Genomic DNA, 23,097 nt, shown 5'->3' on the forward strand with positions numbered 1-23,097 from the left:
GTTTTGGGTCGAGACCCTTCTTCAGTCTCGACCTGAAACGTCACCCATTCCTTCTCTCCTGAGCTGCTGCCTGACCTGCTGAGTTACTCCAGCATTTTGTAAATAAATACCAGGAGTAGAATTAGGTCATTCAGCCCATTGAGTCTATTCTGCCATTCAATCACAGCAGATCTATTTTTCTCTCTCAACTACAGTTTCCTGCCTTCCTCCTGTAACCTTGGACACCTTTACTAATCAAGAACCTAACAATCTCCGCTTTAAATCTACTCAATGACTTAGCCTTCACTGTCGTTTGTGTCAATGAATTCCACAGATTTATCCACCCTCTGGCTAAATAATTTCCTCATCTCCATTCTAAAGGTGCCTCCTTTTATCCTGAGGCTGTGCCCTCTATTTTTAGAATCTCCCACTCCTGGAAACATCCTGTCCACATTCTCTCTACCTGCGCCTTTCATTATTAGGTAGGCTTCATTGAGATCCCCCTCATCTTTCTAAATTTCAGCAAGTACAGGACCAGACCTTAAAATCTGAGGTCACAAGGGTTATAATTGTCTTTATGATATCTCCATGGCAACAGGGAGCCTGGATTAGCTGAGGACATTACTGCACACAATGTTCCTTGTACAATGTCTTGTGCAGTTGTAAATAACATCCCAACTCTTGTAGCAAATTCCTGGACAAAGGACAAGCATACAAAATGCCTTAATCATCCTGAATACATGTATCACTACTTTCAAGGAACCATGCATTTATACTCCAAGGCCTTTCAGGACTACAATAACTCACCAAGCCCCCTGCCATTTTCTGTTTAAATCCTGCCCGAGTTTAATTTACCAATATGCAACAGTTCACACTTGTACGAGTTAAATTCCACCTGCCAATCATTGGCCCACTTTCACAGTTGATGCAGATCCGGTTGTAATTTTAGCTGACCTTCACTGTCCACTATCCCACCAATGTTGGTGCCATCCACAAAGTTGCTAACCAGTTTGTTCTTTGTTCCATATTCCAGCATCTTTGATCTTGTGTTTCTACCAGGGGCTTGTAAGTTTTACCTGAGCTTTCCCATGTCCTACTTTACACTTCTAAGAGAGATAGAGCACAGAAACAGGTGCTTTGGCCCACCGAGTCCAAGCTGTCAATCAACCACCTGTTTACACTAATCCTTCATAAATCCCATTTTCTTTTATTCTCCCTACATTTCCATCAACTTCCTTCAGAATCTACCACTCACCTCACACACAAGGGGAGAAATAGATGCGCACAGGGAAGAGAGGGGGAGAAAAGGGGGGAATGGGAAGGAGAGTTAAAATCATTAGAAACTAGGAGATCCATAGCAGCCGTTGGTGGACTGAGTGCAAGTGTTTGGTTGCCCAGTCTACATCTGGTCTCACCAATGTAATGGAGGCTTCCCCTTTCCATTCCCGTACTGACCTTTCTGACCTGGGCTTCCTCCATTTCCAGAGCGAGGCCACATGCAAACTGGAGGAACTGCACCTCATATTGCACTTGGGTGTAACTGACAACCCAATGGTATGAACAATGAATTCTCCAATTTTAGGTAACTAACCTGCACCACCCCCCCCCGTCACTTCCACCTGTATTCCATCTACATTCCTTTCTCTGACTTCACAATTTGCACATCTTATATCCTTATCTCACAGTTTTTGTCTTTTCATCTCTGGGGGTTGGGGGTCTTGGCATTCAGGAGTTGGATGTGCTTACAATCTGAAGGGAAGGCAAATAAATGGTTGCCTACTACAGCAATGACAGTGGCAGAGAATAAATTAAAACGGTGGACTATGGCAGCTTTATTTTAAATCATTCCTGAGAGGAGTCTGTCACAGGGCTTCCTGTCCCTTGGCCGATTATCTGACCACAACCTGTGCAGCAGCCGAGGTCAGCACGGTGGTGCAGTAGAGCTGGCGCCTCACAGCGCCAGAGACGTGGGTTCAATGCTGACTACGGGTGCTGTCTGTGGGGGGTTTGTATATTCTCCCTGTGACCGCGTGGGTTTTCTTCTGGTGCTCTGGTTTCCTCCCACATTCCAAAGTCGTGCAGGTTTGTAGGTTAATTGGTGTCTGTAAGTTGCCACTAGAGTATAGGAGTGACTGTATGTACGGGTGATTGATGATCGGTGCGGACTCGGTGGGCCAAACGGCCTGTTTCTACGTTGTATCTCAAAATCACTATCAGCATGCTTGGTGGAGCAGAGGGGGGGGGGGCTTGACTTTGTAGCCACTTCCTCATTTCAGGTAGCTCTTGACGACTCTATCAAGCTGCAGTTTCCCATTAAGTGATCACCTTAAAGGAATATTAGGCCCCTGAACGGCAACCATGCCAAACCAGGCAGGCCTGGCCCAGGAGCAGGTGACCGGATTCCAGATGCACCTGGGCATACCTGCATACAATACCAGGAAATTAGTACAGGTGTCAGAGGTTATGGGGCGAAGGTAGGAAAATGGGGGTTGGGAGGGAGATAGATCAGCCATGTTTGAATGGCAGAGTAGACTTGTTGGGCCGAATGGCCCAATTCTACTCCGATTCCTTATGACACCGTGTGCCACCTTGTGATCCACAATGAAACGTCGAGTGCTGAGCTTCCTTTCTCACTATGATGAGGAACATTAGCATCTGTGCAATTACCTGCACTGTTCTCTATCATCTCACAAAACAGACCAGCTGGTGCCCCATATAAAGCTCTCAGTCTGGGGTCAGTTTTGTTACACTGCAGTCCAGAGAGTGCCCTACCTGGACACGACTTTGATCTGCCTCTCATTTAATAGACACCACATCGACCTAAATGATAAGGACCACAGTGCGATTAAAATTTACCTCAAGCAGGGAAACAGCGCAATTGCAATATTACAATCAGTATATTTGATTCAACAATTGCATTCTTCACCGATTTTATATTTAACTCTAATTCCGCAGGCAATGGGAAATCTAATTCATAATTCAACAGAGTTAAAAAGTTCAAGGCCATAAGCCATATGAAAGGATTTCAAAGCATTAAGCCACTGTGCTCTATCAGAGCCTGCGTAGGCTGACGTGAATAATCACAACTAAACTGCAAATGTCTGTGACATTTTCCATCACAGACCTCATGTTCTGTTCCCCCACTGCTGCAGGAAGTCCATGGAGCCTAGGGCAAATCAAGCTTGATTACAATCTCAGTTTACAATCCCAGATGCAATCTGCTCTGCTCCAGACTCGTATCCTGTATATGCAATTAAGCTCTGTGTTAAAAACAAAACTCAAAACAAAAATGAAAAAAAAATACTCATAATAGCCTGCACGCATGAAAGGACCTGATGGCTGTAAATTGATTTGGGCAGAGCAGAGGTCGTGGAAGTTACTTTGTAAACAAACATCTTCCTTTCTCCAGTGAAAATCAGACAGCTGGAGGACTAGCATCTGTGGAGGGAAAAGGACAGATAACATTGCAGGCTGGATATTCCATCCCCATTCCACCTGCCAGTCCTATGCCCACTTCCCCAGTTGATCTAGATCCTGTTGTAACATTCTTCACTATCTACTCATACTATAATTTCTTGCAGTCAGAAGACGAGTCCTGACTAGAGACAATGTCTGTCCCATTTCCATCCACAGTTGGTGCCTGACCCGCTCATTTGCTCCAGCAGTTTATTTTTTGCTTAGGTTTCCAGTAATTGCAGTTTCTTTCTCATTTTGTCACTTCCTCCTAATATTTTATTTTCAGCTCCTTTCCAAAAGTAGAAACAAACACAAATAAATATTTATCCTGCAGAGTTCCTGATACCAAACATTTTAAAACAAACTTTCAAAAGCTCTGAAGAGAATATGATTTGGTGCTGTGTGTACTGAAGTATAATGCTCTGACCAATCCCAACCTTTGAGTACGTGAACCATCCATGGTCTCCAGTACCTGACCACTAACCAATGTCAACCCTCCAACATACGGTGTCTGACCAATTCTGCCCCCCAGGTAACCGACCTGATCTAAACTCAGCCCATTACAGCACAAAGTCTCAAAGTATGGATTACAAATCCTGTAGTTTTGGAGGTGATGATGGTGTTGAATGTTGAGCTGTAGTCGATGAACAATTGACGCATGTGCCATTATTGTCCAAGTGGTCCAGTGCAGGATGGAGATCCAGCGAGATCGCCTTGCTTAATGTTTGCCTAAAATGTGCATGATTCAAGTCACTGGCAATGATGAACAGGGCATCAAGGTTTGCTGTCTCAAGAGAGATGGTGACCAATTTAATTCATCCAGTGCCACCAACGGCATTGGCTTGGGGCGGGTCTGTAGACTGTGAACAAGATGATGAAGATGAATTTCCTCGTTAGATAAAACGGATGGCATTTTACGTTCAGGTATTCCTGGTCAGGGAGAATTGTGGTAAGATCATCACATCAGTACACCATGAATCACTGACCAACAAGCAGATGCCACCACCTTTCCCCTTGCCTGAGGATTCCATATAATCTATATACTAAACCTTGGTGTTTGTTCCTGAACTACAGCCAAAACGGTACACAATAGCGCGACAATTTTAGGCCCACCTTACTCAGTCGTCCCTTTGGTGCTAATGCTCATTGAAATCGGTTTTATATATTTAAAATTATTCACATTTTAAAGTTTAAATCTATCTCCTAGGGAGGGGGGAGGGAGGGAAGAGGGAGGGAGGGAGGGGGGGGGGGGGGGGAAGGGGGGCTGCAGCAATGCAGGATAGGTTTTGGCCCAACAGGTCCACTTGGTCTAGTAGACAATAAATGGGAAACCCTCAGATTGTATAGTTGAGTCAGGGACGATCCATATTTTTTTGTGAAACAATGAACACGATCCCTGATCTCCCTGTGAAACATGTCCCTTTGTTCCAAGTTAGTTCTCAAGTGATTGAACATTAGCTAAAAGTAGGCCTAGAATTTCAGTTACACCTGGGGTTCCCCCTGACTGCAATGCCTCCTTTTCTCGTTAATACTCACAGCTATGCCAACAGTATTTGGTATAATATAGATCCGTAGTTCCAAGAGTTGTTTTGATTTAGGAATCATTGATAGAAGACTTTCAGCACTTCATCCATCGAAAAAATAGGTACAGGAGTAGGCCATTAAGCCCTTTGAGCCAGCTCCGCCATTCAATATGATCATGGCTGATCATCTAAAATCAGTACCCCGTTCCTGCTTTTTCCCCATATCCCTTGATTCCTTTAGTCCTAAGAGCTAAATCTAACTCTCTTGAAAACATCCAGTGAATTGGCCTCCACTGCCTTCTGTGGCAGAGTATTCCAGATTCACAACTCTCTGGGTGAAATTTTGTTTTTCCTCATCAGTCCTAAATGGCCTTCCCCTTATTCTTAAACTGTGACCCTTGGTTCTGGACTTCCCAAATATTGGGAACATTTTTCCTGCATCTAGCCTGTCCAATCATTTAAGAATTTTATATGTTTCTATGAGATCCCCTCTCATCCTTCTAAATTCCAGTGAATACAAGCCCAGTCAACCCATTCTTTCATCGTGTCAGTCTCGCCATCCTGGGAATTAACCTGGTGGTTACACTGCACTTCCTCAATAGCAATAATGTCCTTCCTCAAATTAGGAGACCAAAATTGCACACAATACTCCAAGTGCAGTCTCACCAGGGACCTGTACAACTGCAGTAGGACCTCCTTGCTCCTAAACTCAAATCCTCTGGCAATGAAGGCTTTCTTCACTGCCTGCTGTACCTGCATGCTTATGACTTTCCAACGTTGGAACAGATAATGAAGAAAAACTATTACAGCTGGCTATTATAAGAGGAATTTTACATAAAATGTCGACACTCTCCTGTGCCAGTCTCATTAGCATCTACATTAACAATCTGGATGATGTTTTGAATGTGGTTATTATGTTTGTGGACACCAAAAATGGTAATGTCGTGGACAGCGAAAGTTATCTAAAATTACAACAGGATCTACATGAACTAAGCCAAGAAATGGCAGATGTAATTTAACTCTGAGAAGTGCGAGGTGCTGCAACTTGGTGAGTGAAACAAGGACAGGACTTGCACAGTAAAAGGTTGGACCCTGGAGAATGTTGTAAAACAAAGAGACCAAGGAGTGCAAGTATAAGGTTCACTGTAAGTAATGACACAGGGAGGCAGGTTGGTGAAGGCGGCATTTGGCACACTTGCTTTCATCAGTCAGGGCATTGAGTACAGGTTTCGGACATCAAGTTGTAGCTTGATGTAGCTGAGAGTATTACGCGCAGTGCTGGTCATCCAGCTGTTGGAAGGATGTCATTAATCAGGAAAGGATGCAAAAAAAATGGAAGTTAAAATCATCCATTACAACCACATCATTGCTTCCCGGGTCCACTCGTCCCTCCCCCCCCCAAACCACCCCCTCCCCAGGTACTTTCCCCTGCAACCGCAGGAGATGCAACACCTGTCCCTTTACTCCCCCCTCGACTCCATTCAAGGACCCAGTCTTTCCAGGTGAGGCAGAGGTTCACTTGCAGCTCCTCCAATCTCATCATCTACTGAATCCGCTGTTCCAGGTATCAACTTCTCTACATCGGCGAAACTAAGCGCAGGGTCGGCGATCGTTTTGCTGAACACCTCTGCTCAATCCCGGTGGCTCAGCACTTCAACTCCCCCTCTGACCTTTCTGTCTTGGGCCTCCTCGATTGTCAGTGAGGCCTAGCGCAAATTGGAGGAACAGCACCTCATATTTCACTTGGGTAGTTTACACCCAAGCGGTATGAATATTGACTTCTCCAATTTCAGATAGTCCTTGCTTTCCCTCTCTAGCCCCTCCCCTTCCCAGTTCTCCCAATAGTCTTAGTCTCCGACTATATTCTATCTTTGACCCGCCCCCTTCCTTGACATCAGTCTGAAGGATTTCGACCCGAAATGTCACCCATTCCTTCTCTCCCGAGATGCTGCCTGTCCCGCTGAGTTACTCCAGCATTTTGTGTCTACCATCGCTTTTACATCTTTTCATGATCTGCCTATATATCGGTCCACTATTTCCCACTGGCTATTGGGAGGCCGCTTGTAAAACCCAATCACCTGATTGCACCTTTACTTCAAAATCCTACCCACTTGACCTCAACAAATGAGCCCTCCAAAATGTCTTCTCTCTGTACAGTGACATTCTCCTTAGTACAACTCCCTGACTTCATTAACATCTTTCTATCACGTCTGGAACATCTAAACCCTGGAACACTGAGCTGCTGAAGACCATCTACTAAAATGGCTATCCCAATTGGTTCAACAGATTAGGGATGTTCCCAATTCTTTCTTCCTGTTGGCTATGTGATTTCTCACCAATACTCACTGTTGGTTGGAGATCCGCAGAGACTGGGGGAGGCCACGGGATTGCAGCTCAGCATGCCTATTTTTCTGTTTAACATACAAGTGGTCCCATGTGCTCGTTTCAGCAGGACATATTTTCAGATGCGTGATACTGCTCATGGCCTGCCTTTCTACTCATAGTTTAGTTCAGAGATACAACATGGAAACAGGCCCTTCGGCCCATCGAGTCCGCGCCAACCAGCGATCCCTGCACACTACAACACACACAGGACAATTTATAATTATACCAAGCCAATTGGCCTACATACATGGGTGACTCGAGGAATTCAGACTGGAGAAGGGTCTCGACCCGAAAAGTCACCCATCCCTTCTCTCCTGAGATGCTGCCTGACCCACTGAGTTATCCAGCATTTTGTCTCTACCTTCAATTTGAACCAGCATCTGCACTTAGTTTCCTACATACCTGTACACCTTTAGAGTGAAGAAAGAAACGGCTGATCCCAGAGAAAACCCACGCAGGTCATGGGGGGACAACGATGAGAAGGCCTACCGGGAGGAGGTGGCTGATTTCGCACTCTGGTGTCAGGACAATAGCCTCCTCTTGAATGTCACTAAAACGAAGGAGCTGATTGTGGACTTTAGAAGGGCTAAACATCCAAGGACGTACACGCCACTGGAGATAAATGGGTCTACTGTGGATAGGGTGAGCAGTTTTAAATACTTGGGAGTCCGCATCACAGAGGATCTGACATGGGCAACGCACATTGCCGCACTGGTGGGTAAAGCAAAGCAGCGCCTTTACCACATTAGACAGCTGAGGAAATTCAGAGTGTCTCTGAGGATCCTTCATTGCTTCTACTCTGGGGCTGTAGAGAGCATCCTGTCCGGCAACATTACAGTCTGGTTTGGGAACAGCTCTGCCCAGGACAGGATGGCCCTGCAGAGAGTAGTGCATTCGAAAGAACACACCATGGGAACTACACTCATCCCCCTGCAGGACCTATACATCAGGAGGTGCAGATCCAGAGCAAGCAAGATCATGAGGGACCCCTGCCACCCCAGTAACGGACTGTTCCAGATGCTACGATCAGGCAAACGCCTCCGCTGTCACGCTGTGAAAACGGAGAGGATGAGACGGAGTTTCTTCCCACAGGCCATCAGGACTGTCAACTTTTATAACTCCAGAGACTAAATTTTTGTCTACACTATAGTAACTTATTAACTTTATTTATATGCTGTAACTGTAATTCTTTTTTGTGCACAATCCGCAGGCATTGCCACTTTCATTTCACTGCACATCGTGTATGTGTATGTGACAAATAAACTTGACTTGACTTGACTTGAGGGGGGGATATACAAACAAGCACTCATAGTCAAGATCGAAACTGGGTCGTTGGCACTGTAAGGCAGCAACTCTACCTCTGCGCCACCGTATTGCCCTTATTGAACTTGGCTTGGTCATTTGAGTTACCAGTAATGGTGAAATGAGGGGTGGGTCCAGGCCACGAGGTTGCCAATTTATGGAATATAATTCTGCTTGTTGTTGATGGCCCTCCTGGAACAGTTTTGAACCGTGTACCGATTCTAAATCGATCCCCGTGAGCACACAATACAATGGGGCATGCCACAGGTGCAAAGATGAGACTTTCTCCCATAAAATATTGTAGAGTAATCATAAACACTTCTATCAAAACTGCCAGATAGGCACATGGGACCAAAACCATACAGACATTGATCAGCAAGTTTGCAGACGACACTTACAAAATAATTGGCAGTGTTGTTGATAATGAGGAGAGCAATCTTAGGCTAGAGATTGGTATTGATCTAATGGCAAATTGGCTGGGCAAGAGCAGATGGAACCTAATCGCAATAAGTGTGTGGTGATGTACTTTGGGGGAGGGGGAGTGGGCAGGGGGTTCAATAATAGTACATATACCACGAATGGTGGGGCCCTGGGAGTATTGAGGCACTAGCAGACCCAGTGGAAAAGTTCCAAAATAGCTGAAGATGGCATCCCACGGAGATAAAGTGATGAAGAGGGGTTATGGGATTCATTGCTTGCCTTCTTTTCTGAGGCCATAAAACATAAGAACAGGAGGGTCTTGGTAACGATAAAACATTGGTTAAGTTATAGCTGGTATATAGTCTGCACTTCCAGTCACCAACTATAGGAAGGAGATGATTACAGTCAAGACGGTTTAGAGATTATCCGGAATACTATCAAAATGAAATGTTTCAGTAAAGCAGAGTTCAGTTCAGAGACTGGACAGGCTGGGGTTGTAGGAGCAGAGGAGGCTGATAGGTAACCTGATGGAGGTGTACAAAATCATGGAGAGATAGTAAGAAATCTTTCCCCAGGGCCAACGTCCAAAGTCAGGGAGCATAGATTTACGTTTAGATGAGGTTTAGAGGAGAACCAAGGAAGAAGTATTTTCAAGCAGAGGGCAGTTGCAATCTGGAATGCACTGTTTAAAAAGATGGAGGCAGGTAATGTCACCTCTTTACCCGGAGACAGGTTATGCAAAAAGCATCTAGACAAGCTCTTGAATTGTCGAGGCACAGAAGGCTATGAGCAATGTGCTGCTACATGGGATTAGGTGGGCAATTGATGGACAGCATTGGCATGGTCGGCCCAAATGTCTGTTCCTGTGCTGCCCGATTCGATAACTCCAACACCAAGGGGCTGAAGTCCTCTGGGTGCCAGAGCTGTTGAATGATTCTTGCCAGTGCACCTCAATGTCGGCCCTACCAGATGGTGAGATGATTAACACTGGGCAAAATGCTCAAGAGACAAAATAAACATGTCACAGAGGTGCCTGCCAGTCTGAGGTAGCTGAACATAGGTTTCTCAATGGTGTCTGATCCTCTCACTATCTCACACAGATACTCTCTTACACAAGGCAGCTAATCCCTCCAAAAATTAACAATACTATAATATGTATGCTGAGAAAATGAAATAAATGCAGTAAACGTTGAAATCACTCAACAGGCAAGAGGCAACTCTGTAGAGAAAAGTTTGGGTCAGTCTGCAGAAAGGTCCCAACCCAAAATGTCGTCTGACCCACTGAGTTCCTTCCGCACTTTATGTTTTGAACTATACATTCTTGATCCAAGTTCCTGCTGCATGGAATTGACCACATATGAGGAACAAGAATGAAATATATTGCCCAATTTGTGCACCCCGATTTAAATTCTGTGAGCCACCCATGTTATCTTCTATACAATGCTCCTGGGTACTACATTGTTTTAAAAGTGGGATTCAAATGTTTGCTCAGCAGAGCCAAGGAGGATGCTTAATCTCTGCCATGTTTCCTCATAATCTTATTTAGCATTTTTCCTACTTTCACAGAGTAGACAAAGGAAACATTATACACATTAGCAACAAAGCAGCATGCTGCACCACATATTCATGTGTGAATCAGTTCAATCATAAGTTCTTAAAATATTTCATGTTTAAAAGTGTCTTTTATTTGAATATAAAAGGAGCCAACTTTTCAAACACAATAGTGAAGAATTTGATGATGAAGTTCAGACCAGAGTGAAGACAATGGCTGCTGATCTCAGCCTGGGGGAACAGCAAAGGAATGTTTCCTTTTAATGACCTGCTCCTGCCAGAAAGGCAACTTCAACCCAAACACAGTTGGATATCACAACACAAATCAGCAAAAAAGAAAAATCAGATTTTACAGTTTCAGAAATCTTTCAGAGGACTTTACTGTTTCACAACGAGTGCAGAGCAAAGGCAAAAACAAATGTACTGAAAGTATCTGACAACCTTTAAAATTCCCGCTGACCAAAACTTACAGAATTTCCCACTTCAACTACCAGCACGAAAGTACAAGATACATAGCTGACTACTCTAAATGAAATTCCATTTAGTATGTCCCTTTTTGTTTCGATGGTTATGCAGATAAAACTATGCACCAAGTTTCTAACAGGACTTTGAAGTGTAAGCATCTTTGTTTGCAGGAGAATTTGGGGCACACCTCCTCTGGGCTTTAATTGTCCCACCTGCTCCTCTTCTTTCTGGGTGGTGGCTCTGGCACAGCAAAGCCATCGTTCTCGGTGGAACTGGTCTGACTGCTGCCTCTGCTGTCTCCATTCCTGCTCTCGTTGCCGCTGCTATTCCCATCCCCATCCCCATCCCCATCCCCACCATCATTCCCGGTCTCATCAATACGTCCCGTCTCCCCACTGCTCCGGTTTAGGCTGGTGCTCCTGGCCTCACCATGCCGGCTGTCAGTGCGGCTCTCTACGTGCCTATCGCCGTGTCGGCTCTCACCCCGCCGATCACCATGCCTGTCACCGCGGTCAACGTGCCTCTCGCCACTCCGGTCATTCCCTCGATCACCGTGTCTCTCACTACTCCGATCACCATGCCTGCCGTCACCACCCCGATCACCATACTTACTGATAGAATGACGGCTGCCAGAATCACTATGACGACTGCTGCTATCACCGTGACGACCAAAGTTATCACCGTGACGGCCAAGGTTGTCCCCATGGCGGCCCACGCTCTCACCATGGCGACCCAAGTTGTCACCATGACGACCAAAGCCTTCCCCATGACGACCAAAGCTATCGCCGTGGCGACCACTACCTTCAGAGCGAGTAGGGCTATTATCGATAGGGCGATTGACTTTGACTTCAGCAGGATGATTGTCGTCTTTGTTCCGTCCAGTAGCTTCACTATCGCTGTTGGGGACTGAAGGCTGATTAGTGATCTGGTTACCAGATGTAGGGATAATGCTGAGACTCCCAGCGCTAGTCCAGTTGCTAGTACCTGGGGCAGAGCCTGTGATCTTTGGAGCAGTTCCAGTAGCTGCAATAAAGTGTGACTTGTATTGTGACTGGAATAAAACAAGAACAATGTTAGTGTTCAGTGCTTCACAAGCCTAAATATCAAACTTAATACAGCAGGTACTGAACTTGTAGCACCACTTAATACAGCAGGTACTGAACTTGTGCACTGCATCTGTGGACTTAATGCCAATGGACTGCTACTTCACATTGCTAAATGCAAAATGCAATGAACAAGTATCAATGTACTGGAATGTCTGTTGCTGTTTACACAGTACACTGGAGAAGAAAGTTGTAATGTAAGTGATTCAGATGGCTGAAAAACACATTTTGTATTTCAATATATATGGTTGACACTGTTATTTCCAGGAACCCCATGTTGATTCAAATTGCTGCTGACTGATAGCATTCACAAAAGTGCTTCAATGATCATTTTTGTGATTTTGGGAGAAATTAAATGAGGCAAGGTGAGAGGCAGCTGTGGAACACTACAGCCATAAAGTGGAGGATATTAACTCTGGAGGTCTACAACCCACATCCAGTTATAAAAATTAATTCGATTCTAATTCAATATATGGTAAATGTTTAAGATACAATGTTAATCATCACATTGCAGATTTGTGACTGCCAATTTAAACTTCATTGGAAGGGGCCCCCAGGGACAGTGTCTTCCATAGAAGTTGAGCCTAATAACGCTCAACGATTAATTGGATATTATTCATTTGGGAACCCAGGAAGTTAGCATTTGTAAGGTATCAAAGAAGTATTCAGACCACTTATGGTTAACATAAAGCTTAATTGTTGAGTTCAATTAATGAGATCTTCTATTTCAACTACACTGAATGAGTTGGAGAAGAATGCCATTATATCTTCCAAAGGTAGAAGAGATTCAAACCCGTAGCCTCTAAGGTGGGCAAGGGGATACAAGTGCCATGAAGGGCTATACAAATAACAATAAATCACATGGTATAATCTAATTCTGTGGCACTTCATTTTCTTAACAGATTACAAATACACACATAATGAACAAAATTGAGGCATTGGCCAAGAATAAGGATGCATCGGACAGGTATAGGCAACTGGGATCAAGTGTATCCCTGGAGGAGTTTTGTGAATTATGGAGCAAAGTAAAAATGGAAATCATAAAAGCAAAAAGGGGACAGGTAGCATTAAGGCCAATCCCAAAATACATAAGGGGGGAAAGGATAACTAGAGGGAGGGTGGGACCCCTCAGGAATCAATGTAGTCAGCTCTGTGTGGTGCCACAGGAGATGGGCAAGGTCCTTTGTGAGACACGGCCTCCCATGCACAACCTATGCTGACTATCCCTAATCAGCCCTTGTCCGTCTAAATGCCTGTATATCCTATCAGAACACTCTCTAGTAACTTTCCAACTACAGATGTTAAGCTCACTAGCCTATAGTTCCCAGCATTTTCCTTGCAGCCCTTCTTGAATAGAGGCACAATATTTGCCACACTCATTATTTACCGAGGAGAAAGACAGGATGATGGAGGAACTTGGGGCAATCAATGGAAGTGCCTTGAGAGCAGTCAATGTGTTATGGTCGAAGAGGTGCTGAAGGTACTATCATGTATGGTGGTAGACAAATCTCTAGGGCCTGATCAGATATAGTGGGAAACTAGAGAGGAAATTGCTGGAGCCCTGGTTGAAATTTACAAGTCGTCTTTAATTCCAGGAGGGGTGCTGGAGAGTGGCAAATATTGTGCCTCTATTCGGAGTTACTCCAGCATTTTGTTCATATTATTGGCCATTTCCATTGTTGCCTCTGGTGTGGCACTGTTAATCTGCATATACATCTTGAGCTGGGTGCATCTTCAACTAATTAAGGACTCATCAACTAATTAAGGTTTCAACTCATCATCATCTAATTAAGGAAATCTAAGCACAGCTCAATGCATATATGTGTAGGAGGGCACTGCAGATGCTGGTTTAAACCGTAGATAGACACAAAATGCTGGAGTAACTCAGCGGGACAGGCAGCATCTCTGGATAGAAGGAACGGGTGACGTTTCGGGTCGATTCCCTTCTTCAGATTGAGTCAGGGGTGAGGGAGATAGACATAAGGAATTGTAAGGTGTGAAAACGAGACAAAGGGGATGGAGATTTAAAAAAAATGTAGAATAAATCATTGTTAGCTAGAAGGTAACGCATATAGCCAAGCACTGATTTGAATACTCGACAGCATTTAAATGCTTTCCTCGGAATGCCTGGATTGCATCAGGAACAGTGGACAGAACACGGCGGCATGATGGCGCAGTGGTAGAGCTACTGCCTTCCAGCGCCAGAGACCCAGGCACATCTTGTCTACGGATGCTTGTCTGTACGGAGTTTGTACGTTCTCCCCGTGACCTGCGTGGGTTTTCTCCAAGATATTTGGTTTCCTCTCACTCCAAAGACGTACAGGTTTGTAGGTTAATTGGCTTGGTATAAATGTAAAATTGTCCCTTATGTGTGTAGGATAGTGCAAGTATGCGGGGATCGCTGGTCTGCACGGATTCGGAAAGCCGAAGGGCCTGTTTCCGCACTGTATTTTTAAACTAAACTCAAATGAAGACTTGGGCAACTGGCTGTGAAGAAGCTGAACAGTTATTTAAGGAGCCATTTAGAGTTTTTGTATGGTGAAAAATACAACAAAGATAATTTATACCATCCCAAGAATTTCCAGCAGAATTCCTAAAAATGGCAAGAGAATACTTTACAAAATTGTTGCAAACCCACATCAGAGCTTCATGAAAGGACCCTTACCTGGAATGCTGCTTTCATGGCTGACATTCTGTCACCCATTGCACCAGTGGATGGTTTGTATGCTTCATAATTAGACAGCACCATGCAAGCTGATCTGTCCTGAGAGAGAAAACTCACCAATTTGGTCATCATGCATCAGGCAAAAGGTTTACGCAGTCAACACAAAGACAACATTAGCTGATGAGAGCCATGCAGAGGTTCATAAGATCCAACTCTTCAACTTGCTCCTCATCCCAATTGAATTTAACAGTGGATAAGTAGTACACTAAAAGTAAGTTGAGGGCTCGATCCTCTGCAATGGCTTTGCCACTCAATAATATCATAGCCAATCTTTAACCTTGTCGCCACTTTCCTGCATTAGCACCATCTCCCTTAATCTCCTTTTTAAACAGAAATGCTCAACATTACTTGGCAGGGCAGTCATTGCTGCTGCTCAAGTTGACTGGATTCAAAACAGATCATTTCTGGATAGGAGTAAATACAATGGATCTAGGTCTAGATACTACAGATCGTCTCTAACAGGGTTGAATTCTACAGCAGAAGAGGAAGGAAAAAGCGAATGCTCACAGTCCTTTTCCCTGGGTAGAGAACTGGAATAGTTCATCTTCATCAAAATAAAAGGGCAATGAAAATTTTCACAACACAAGTTCTATCTTACATTTGCACACTATAATAAAATGAACTGAGCTGCAAAAGAGATGATGTACTGAGGTATACAAGTTCCAAATGAAAATATTTACTGATGATGATAACATGCCAAACCCATCATTTACTCACTGAGGTATCTGCGCCAAGTCCTGGTCGCTCTCTGTATCCTAATCCTCCTCCTCCAATATTCATTCTTTTTCCTTTCCCAGCTTTGTAGCGAGACTTTCGGAACCACGGATTCTAACAAACATTTGTAAACAAATGGAGTTAAACCTTCTCAGTAATTAAGTATCTGAAATTTGAGAGTTAATGCTTAGTTTTCCATTCAAGATCCTGCAAATTGACAGAGTCTGGCTGAGCACATACTCAAGTTGATTGACTGGATCATGTTCCCTGCATCAGCCAAGCTAGTACACTAGGTCATCCTAAGTGATCCCCTATCCAAGTATTGACTAGATCACAGTTAACTGGGTCCCACAAAAAGGGTAAAGACAGCACAGACCTATTATTTTCATTGCTTAAAGAACAATTACATTGTTGCAACACACCGAGGGAATTATTTTCCTGTAGAAGCTCTAATCTTTGTTATTTTATTGATTCATTTTCTTTACCATTCACAGACAAAGCAGCAGATCTTAACTCTTTGACTATGATTGGTATGACTACTACCCACTAGTTCTCACATATGACCATAATGAAGTGCTTTGAAAGGCTAGCAAAGGCCCGTATCTGTACCAGTCTTTAGGACACTATGGGCCTATGCAATTTGTGTACAGCAAAAATAGGTCTACGGCCCACGCCATCTTTCTTGCATTACATGCGGTTCTGGATCACCTTGATAACCAGAGCCCCAAAGTCAGAATGCTATTCATTGACTTCAGCTCAGCCTTCAACGTCATGATACCAAATGAGCTCATCTCCAAACGCCTGTACATTGGCCTTAGGGTCTCCATCTACAGTTTCAGACTGGCATACCACCCAATTACGCAAGGGTCCGCGGAACGTAATCCTTACTTAAGTCGGGGTCTGTCTGTATTTATTTCCATATGCATCTGCGATTATTAAGGGTTAGAGGCAGGAAACATGTTCCCAATGTTGGGGGAGTCCAGAACAAGGGGCCACAGTTTAAGAATAAGGGGTAGGCCATTTAGAACGGAGATGAGGAAAAACTTTTTCAGTCAGAGTTGTAAATCTGTGGAATTCACTGCCTCAGAAGGCAGTGGAGGCCAATTCTCTGAATGCATTCAAGAAAGCTAGATAGAGCTCTTAAGGATAGCGGAGTCAGGGAGTATGGGAAGAAGGCAGGAACGGGGTACTGATTGAGAATGATCAGCCATGATCACATTGAATGGTAGTGCTGGCTCGAAGGGCCAAATGGCCTACTCCTGCACCTATTGTCTATTATCAAGAAATGCCCACGAACAATGTCTTGAACGTCTACAGAAGTGTTATATAAAGTATCATGATGGGATGCATCTCAATCTGATATGGCAGCTGCTCTGCCCTGGATTGTAGACTTCCGAGTACAGCCTGGTCCAGCACAGGCTTGTCACTTCCTTCCATCCAGTCGTGTGCGTGGCATCATATTGTCAAGGAAGCCTGTCACCTTGGCCATTCTCTTTTCTTTCTCCTACCTTCTGGGAAAAGATACTGGAGCTTGTAAACACAGATGTCTAGACCTAAGAACACTTTCTTCCCTACTGCTACATGACTTCTGAACCAATCAGCCTTTCACAATCCATTCTCGGAGATGCTGCCACATCCTCTTACCTCATTTGGTTATTCCGTTATTGTACTTTTAATTATTTTTACTACTTCAAATTGCACTACATTCTTACACCATTCTACTTTTTGTATTTAATGTTGCATTTATCCTTACTACATGTCTACGTACTGTACATATTGTGTGCAGTTCAGGTTGTCCAATTACAGGAAGTTTGTGGAGGCTTTGGAGAGGGCACAGAAGAGGTTTACCAGAATGCTGGCTGGATTAGAGGGTACTACCTATAAGCAGAGGTTGGACAAACTTGGATTGTTTTCTCTACAACGTCAGAGGTTAAGAGAAAACCTGAGAGAATTATATTAAATATTGAGAGGCATTAGAACTTTTTCCCTAGGGTGGAAATATAAAGGACTAGAGAGCACAGTTTTAAGGAGATGTGCAGTGCAAGTTTTGTTTATACAGACAGCGATGGGTGCCTGGAATGTGCTGGCAGGGCAGAGTGAAGGGAAATGCAATAGTGGCATTTAAGAGACTTTTAGATAGGCACATGTAGATGCAGGGAAAGGAGGGATAGAAGTCCGTGCAGGCAGAGTAGTTTAATTTGACTTCGTGTTCAGCACGGACATTACAGGTTGGAGGGCTTGTTCCTGTACTGTTCTATAGATAGACACAAAGTGCTGGAGTAACTCAGCGGGTCAGGCAGCATCTCGGGAGAAAAAAGATGGGTGACCCTTTTGTTATACATTCTCCAGAGATGCTGCCTGACCGGCTGAGTTATTCCAGTACTTTGTGTCTGTCTTTGGTATAAACCACCATCTGCAGTTCCTCCTTTCTACTGTACTGTTCTGTGTTCTATGTGCATTGTTTACTCTGTGAGCATCATAGGAGCAAGGAATTTCATTGCACCCTGGTGTATATGACAATGAACTAATTCAAATCTGGATATGACCATCTTGATAATTGTTACCATGGTGCTCATCGTGCTCATTTAGCACTACCTTGCAGAAGGCTGATTTGATGTAGTGCCCTTGGTCCTCCAGTCCCAACACTTACAGGTACGTGCCCACCCAGGTCAACATAAACAGCAGGGGCATAGGGATTATTTACATGCTCTATACCTATAAATCAATGACCCACGATTTTTAAAAAAACAGCTGCTCAGAATGTGTTTTTAATACCAGGAATCTGGCTGCTCTACTGGGATCCTGGGCTGCCCTCTACTGGCACTCTCTCATCAATGAATGATTCGGTGGCTTGGAGTGGAGAGGTTGCAGGAGGGAGGTGGAGCTGAATGGGCTGGCCATGTGGCGCTGCTAATCGGTGCCGACAGTGGGCCTGAAGCCTGCTCCCTGATCAATCCTTGGGGGTGGACCATTTATGGGGACTGGCAGCGACTGCTCCATATGTTGACATATAACAAAATCCTGCAGGCTCATCGCCACATATCAGCAACACATCTCTCCATTCATGGAACACAAAATGCTGTGGTAACTGAGTGGGTCAGGCAGTATCTCTGGAGGACATGGATAGCCAAGGGTCCCAACCTGAAACATCTCATATCCATGTCCTCCAGAGATGCTGCCTAACCCGCTGAGCTACTCTAGCACTATGTGTTCTACACAAGGTTCCAACATCTGTAGTCCCTGTGTCTAAGTCTCTCCATTTATAATTCTATAAAGAACCCTCTTAGCACTAATAACATTTGTTCTCAAGTTCTTGAAAATGCATCCTGGGCATTGTGTGGGGTATCACTGTGAAAGCTGACCACTGCAGTTGTGTGTGTGGAGACTGGGATTTGACACTCCACCAACTCCTTATGGGGATAACATTTGATGTTGAGATGCATCATTAGGAACCTTCCATTGACATTTAAAAAGTTGTGTAGGTTACTAAAGTTCTACTTAGAAACCTAAGGTAATCTACGATAATATTTTTTAATGTGCAGTGAGATATTAGTTTGCAAGTCAACCAAACTCAAAAGCATCATCATACTTTACAGCTGGGGCTTTACAGTAAGGATTACTAAAGTGGATGTTGCAGATCGAGTTGCATCTGCTGCAAATTGCATCCCAGATTACATGGACCAGGAAAAAAAAATGAAAACACTGAATTGTACAACGAAGAAAGTTTCAGCCAGAACACCCTCGTAAAATCACTGCTATACAATCTCTGCTGGAAACTAAATGCTTAGACCTTTGTGGAAGGAAGAATGAGCCCAAGTCAGGAGAAAGAAAGGTTGACTTCCAAAGTGGACTTCCAAAGCAGTTTTCAGTTGATTAGGTATAATCACCATCAGTGTGTAATATCATAAACAAAGATTGGTCATTGGGAAAGTTCATGGAGAGTCTGCTGATACAAGACTGAGCCCATCAGGAGGGAGGAAAGAATAAAACAACACAGCTGTCAACACACTCAGTCATAGATTGAAGTACAACTATGACAATCAGATCACATTACTATGTCCTCCTCTCTTCGACGAGAGTTTAGCAACATGCTCTCTCGTTGCTCCCCCTCTGCGATTTCTCCTGCCCTCCTACTCTACGACCACATCTTGACCCAGACTCGCTCCTCTGTCCCTCCCTTCCCCTCCTCCTTTCCAGATCTCCCTCTATCTTCCTGTCTCCACCTATATCCTTCCTTTGTCCCACCCCCCTGACATCAGTCTGAAGAAGGGTCTCGACCCGAAACGTCACCCATTCCTTCTCTCCCGAGATGCTGCCTGACCTGCTGAGTTACTCCAGCATTTTGTGAATAAATCGATTTGTACCAGCATCTGCAGTTATTTTCTTATACTATGTTTTACTAATTGGGTGTATCAAAAGCCATAAGCCTTGCATGTAGTGAACAGGGCAACAGCGAAAGGAGATTGCAAGTAAACTTCCTTTTCGCAGTTTACTGCTAAACAAGAGGGAAAAAAAAGACAAATCACTGTACCAATATCACTGTATCAAAGATAACGAAAACAAAAAGTTTTGTTTTTCAACAGACCGGGAAAATTGTGGGATCCGTACAATGAGTGTTACTTAAAACATGGAGATAAATTGAGAATCTGGAGGTTTAATCCAAGATAATCACACATGGGCATTGAATTGGATGGGGTAATGGTTTATATACGCGTTGAATTTTCTTATGTAAATTCAGTTAACCAAGCATGAATGTTTAAATTTTTCAGACACAACCAAGTTTGCTATGTGTATATACCTGCATAGCTAGGTCCAACAATTCTTTGGAAACGTACTGATTAGCTCCTTCCAAATTGCGAACAAGATCCCCTGCAAAATTAATGTCTTTCCCAGTCATCATAGTGTACGCCATTCCTTTCTCTCCTGAAAAGGAAAAAAAGCAGAACGATAAAAAAGTTATGATTCACTGAGTCCAAACACTGGTTTAAAGGAGAAGAAAATCTAAGGTAAAAAATAGTTTATTCAGATACAAATAATCAGCCTCCTTAAAAACTTCCGGGTTCTGTAGACTTCCAAAGCAGTTTTCAGTTGATTAGGTATAATCACCATCATTTAAATAACTGAAGCAATCCAGCTGTGCACAACTCCATAAAATATATAAATGGCAATACAGCTTGATTATTTTGGTTACAGAATAAATGACAGAGTAGAGAATTTAAAAAGTGGCTTTGGAATCTTTCAGTTGAGTTGGGACAATTCACCTTGGTTCATTTTTTTCTTTAAGACTGTACTCTGACTTTATAGCACTCCATTAGTACACACAGTATTCAATCACCCTAGATGAAGCAGTAATGACTTAAGTGAAGCATACAACACTGTCATTTAGATTCGGATGAAAATAGTATTACTGAGCCATTTCACACGGCTTTCGGGATAATATATCCTTCCTATCTGCCACACTTCTTGTCACCCATGCTCAATAGCAGTAAGTTTACCTGAATCAAAAAGATATACCTTTACGTATCACGCCAGAGACTTAAGCAAAAAATGTAAAGACATCTCTAACTAGAATGTATAGAAACCATTGCATAAGCTAGGAACAGCTAAAATAGAATCATGTTCCAGACACCTTATTAATTAAAGTTACAAAATTAAATTTGATATAAAAGAAAAATACCCAAATCAAAACCTGCACAAATCAGAACCATGATACCAAGTGTATATGAAAATTACCGCTAGTTTGCAGACTAGAACTATAAAGGATATTATAAATTAGGATACAGACTAAAATGTAATGGGCAGCATTCAATAGAAAGTTACATTTATCTGTTACAACCATTCCCATACAACATGCATTTGAACTAGTTGCAGAATTTTTGCTGGATAAAATTTTGCACAGTGCTGAAATGAACACCTCTTACCCGCTCTGCCAGTTCGTCCAATTCTGTGAGTGTGTGTATCAATATCACGAGCCACGTCATAATTAACAACTGTCTTAATGGATGGAATATCCAAACCACGTGCTGTAATAAATGCAACAGTTGTTATTGCAAGATCAGCATCAATAATAATTGAAAATAAAACTGACATATTTACGGACACTATGTTTGTGCCCTGGAGAAATTACAACCGTACTCTCACCTTTGATGTTCTAGCTCACAGAATCAACATTGGATCAGCTGATATTACTCCTGATTAAATTAAAAGTAAATGAAAAAGTTGTGCTCACATATCCAGGTTGACAACAAAATGCAGCGCAGCAAGAATGCTGTGTTCAGACAAGAAGCTTTGATTGCTTTTTTCAGGTGGAAGCTAAGTGACCTAAGTGGGCCCAGCACATAGATGTAATCTAGAAGGTGCACGTTAGTGCCTTTACTTTCTTAGAAGTTGAAAGAGATCAGGCATGTCACTCGACTTCTACAGATGCACTGTTGGTGTGCTGACTGGTTACATCATAGTGTGGCAATTCCAATCACACAGGAATGCGAGAGGCTGCAGAGACTGATGGACCCAGCCCTCCCACCAATTGGAAACATCTACATAAGGTTCTGCCTCAAGAAGACAGCACCTATCATAAAGGATCATCACCATTCAGGCAATGTTTTCTTCTCATTGCTACCATCAGAAGCATAATTTGCTACACCACTAGCTTCAAGAACAGCCACTATCTTACAATCATTAGGTTCTTAAACTGAACTACACATCACCTAATCCTACTTCAGTAACAGATAATGTCTTGCACTTCCATGGAGTTGTCTTCAAATTGTGTTTTGCATTAATATTCAAGAACACCACAGAAAAAGGTCCCCAGGCCCACGATGTCTCTGCCGAATATTGTGCCTACTTAAACTAATCCCTTCCATTTGCAAGTTCTCAGTATCGCTCTCATTTTTGACATTTGGTTTAGCAGATGATTTTCGTCTGCCCGGATCTATGTGCCTGTGATGCTGTTGCAAGTAAGTTTTTGCTCTAGTTCCTTTAGTAACTAGTACCTTTCCATACTTCACAAACCTGACTTGACTGGGACTATTTCAATGCTGAGCAGTGGACTTGGCTCAGTCTCATTAACAATACTTACCCCATAATCAATTTAATTAAGTGTTACTGGGTCATGACAACATTGCAACATTGCAATTCACATAAGTGTGTTCAGTGCAAATTGGTTCCTACGTTACTACAGAAACTACACTTAAGGTTGTAAAAAGGGAAAATATAAATACAAATTTCCTCGGTGTGGGAGGGTGGGGAAGAATGCAGTTAAACTTTTGTCATTAAAACCCTCTCTCTCTTTAAGCATGCTAATCCAAGTACACACTCATCTCCATTCCCTTAAATCCAAAAGATGCACTCTTGAAAATATGTTAGATTGGCTATGCCATTTGCCATCAAATCTGAGAGGACTGCATTAATCGTCAGCTGTGAACTCTTTCTGTATCATCATGGAAATCAAAGCTAATTCATTTTCTTTATTAGA

The 23,097-nt window shown here is 43.3% G+C and overlaps 1 protein-coding gene across 6 annotated transcripts in view; it reads right to left on the reverse strand.

The window, feature by feature from the left end:
* Window positions 1–10,727: 10,727 nt before the first annotated feature.
* ddx42 (DEAD (Asp-Glu-Ala-Asp) box helicase 42) overlaps window positions 10,728–23,097 on the reverse strand; it is a 45,156-nt gene continuing 32,786 nt past the window's right edge. For all 6 annotated transcript variants that reach the window (XM_078424628.1, XM_078424626.1, XM_078424627.1 and 3 more), the window contains 5 exons: window positions 21,545–21,646; window positions 20,422–20,546; window positions 15,627–15,737; window positions 14,850–14,948; window positions 10,728–12,132 (listed from right to left, as the gene is read on the reverse strand). In XM_078424628.1, coding sequence (XP_078280754.1) covers window positions 11,281–12,132; window positions 14,850–14,948; window positions 15,627–15,737; window positions 20,422–20,546; window positions 21,545–21,646 — 1,289 coding nt within the window. In that variant the 3' untranslated portion in view covers window positions 10,728–11,280. The remainder of the gene's footprint in view (window positions 12,133–14,849; window positions 14,949–15,626; window positions 15,738–20,421; window positions 20,547–21,544; window positions 21,647–23,097) is intronic.

This window comes from Rhinoraja longicauda, chromosome 29 (genome assembly GCF_053455715.1).
Source record: "Rhinoraja longicauda isolate Sanriku21f chromosome 29, sRhiLon1.1, whole genome shotgun sequence".
NCBI lineage: Eukaryota > Metazoa > Chordata > Chondrichthyes > Rajiformes > Arhynchobatidae > Rhinoraja > Rhinoraja longicauda.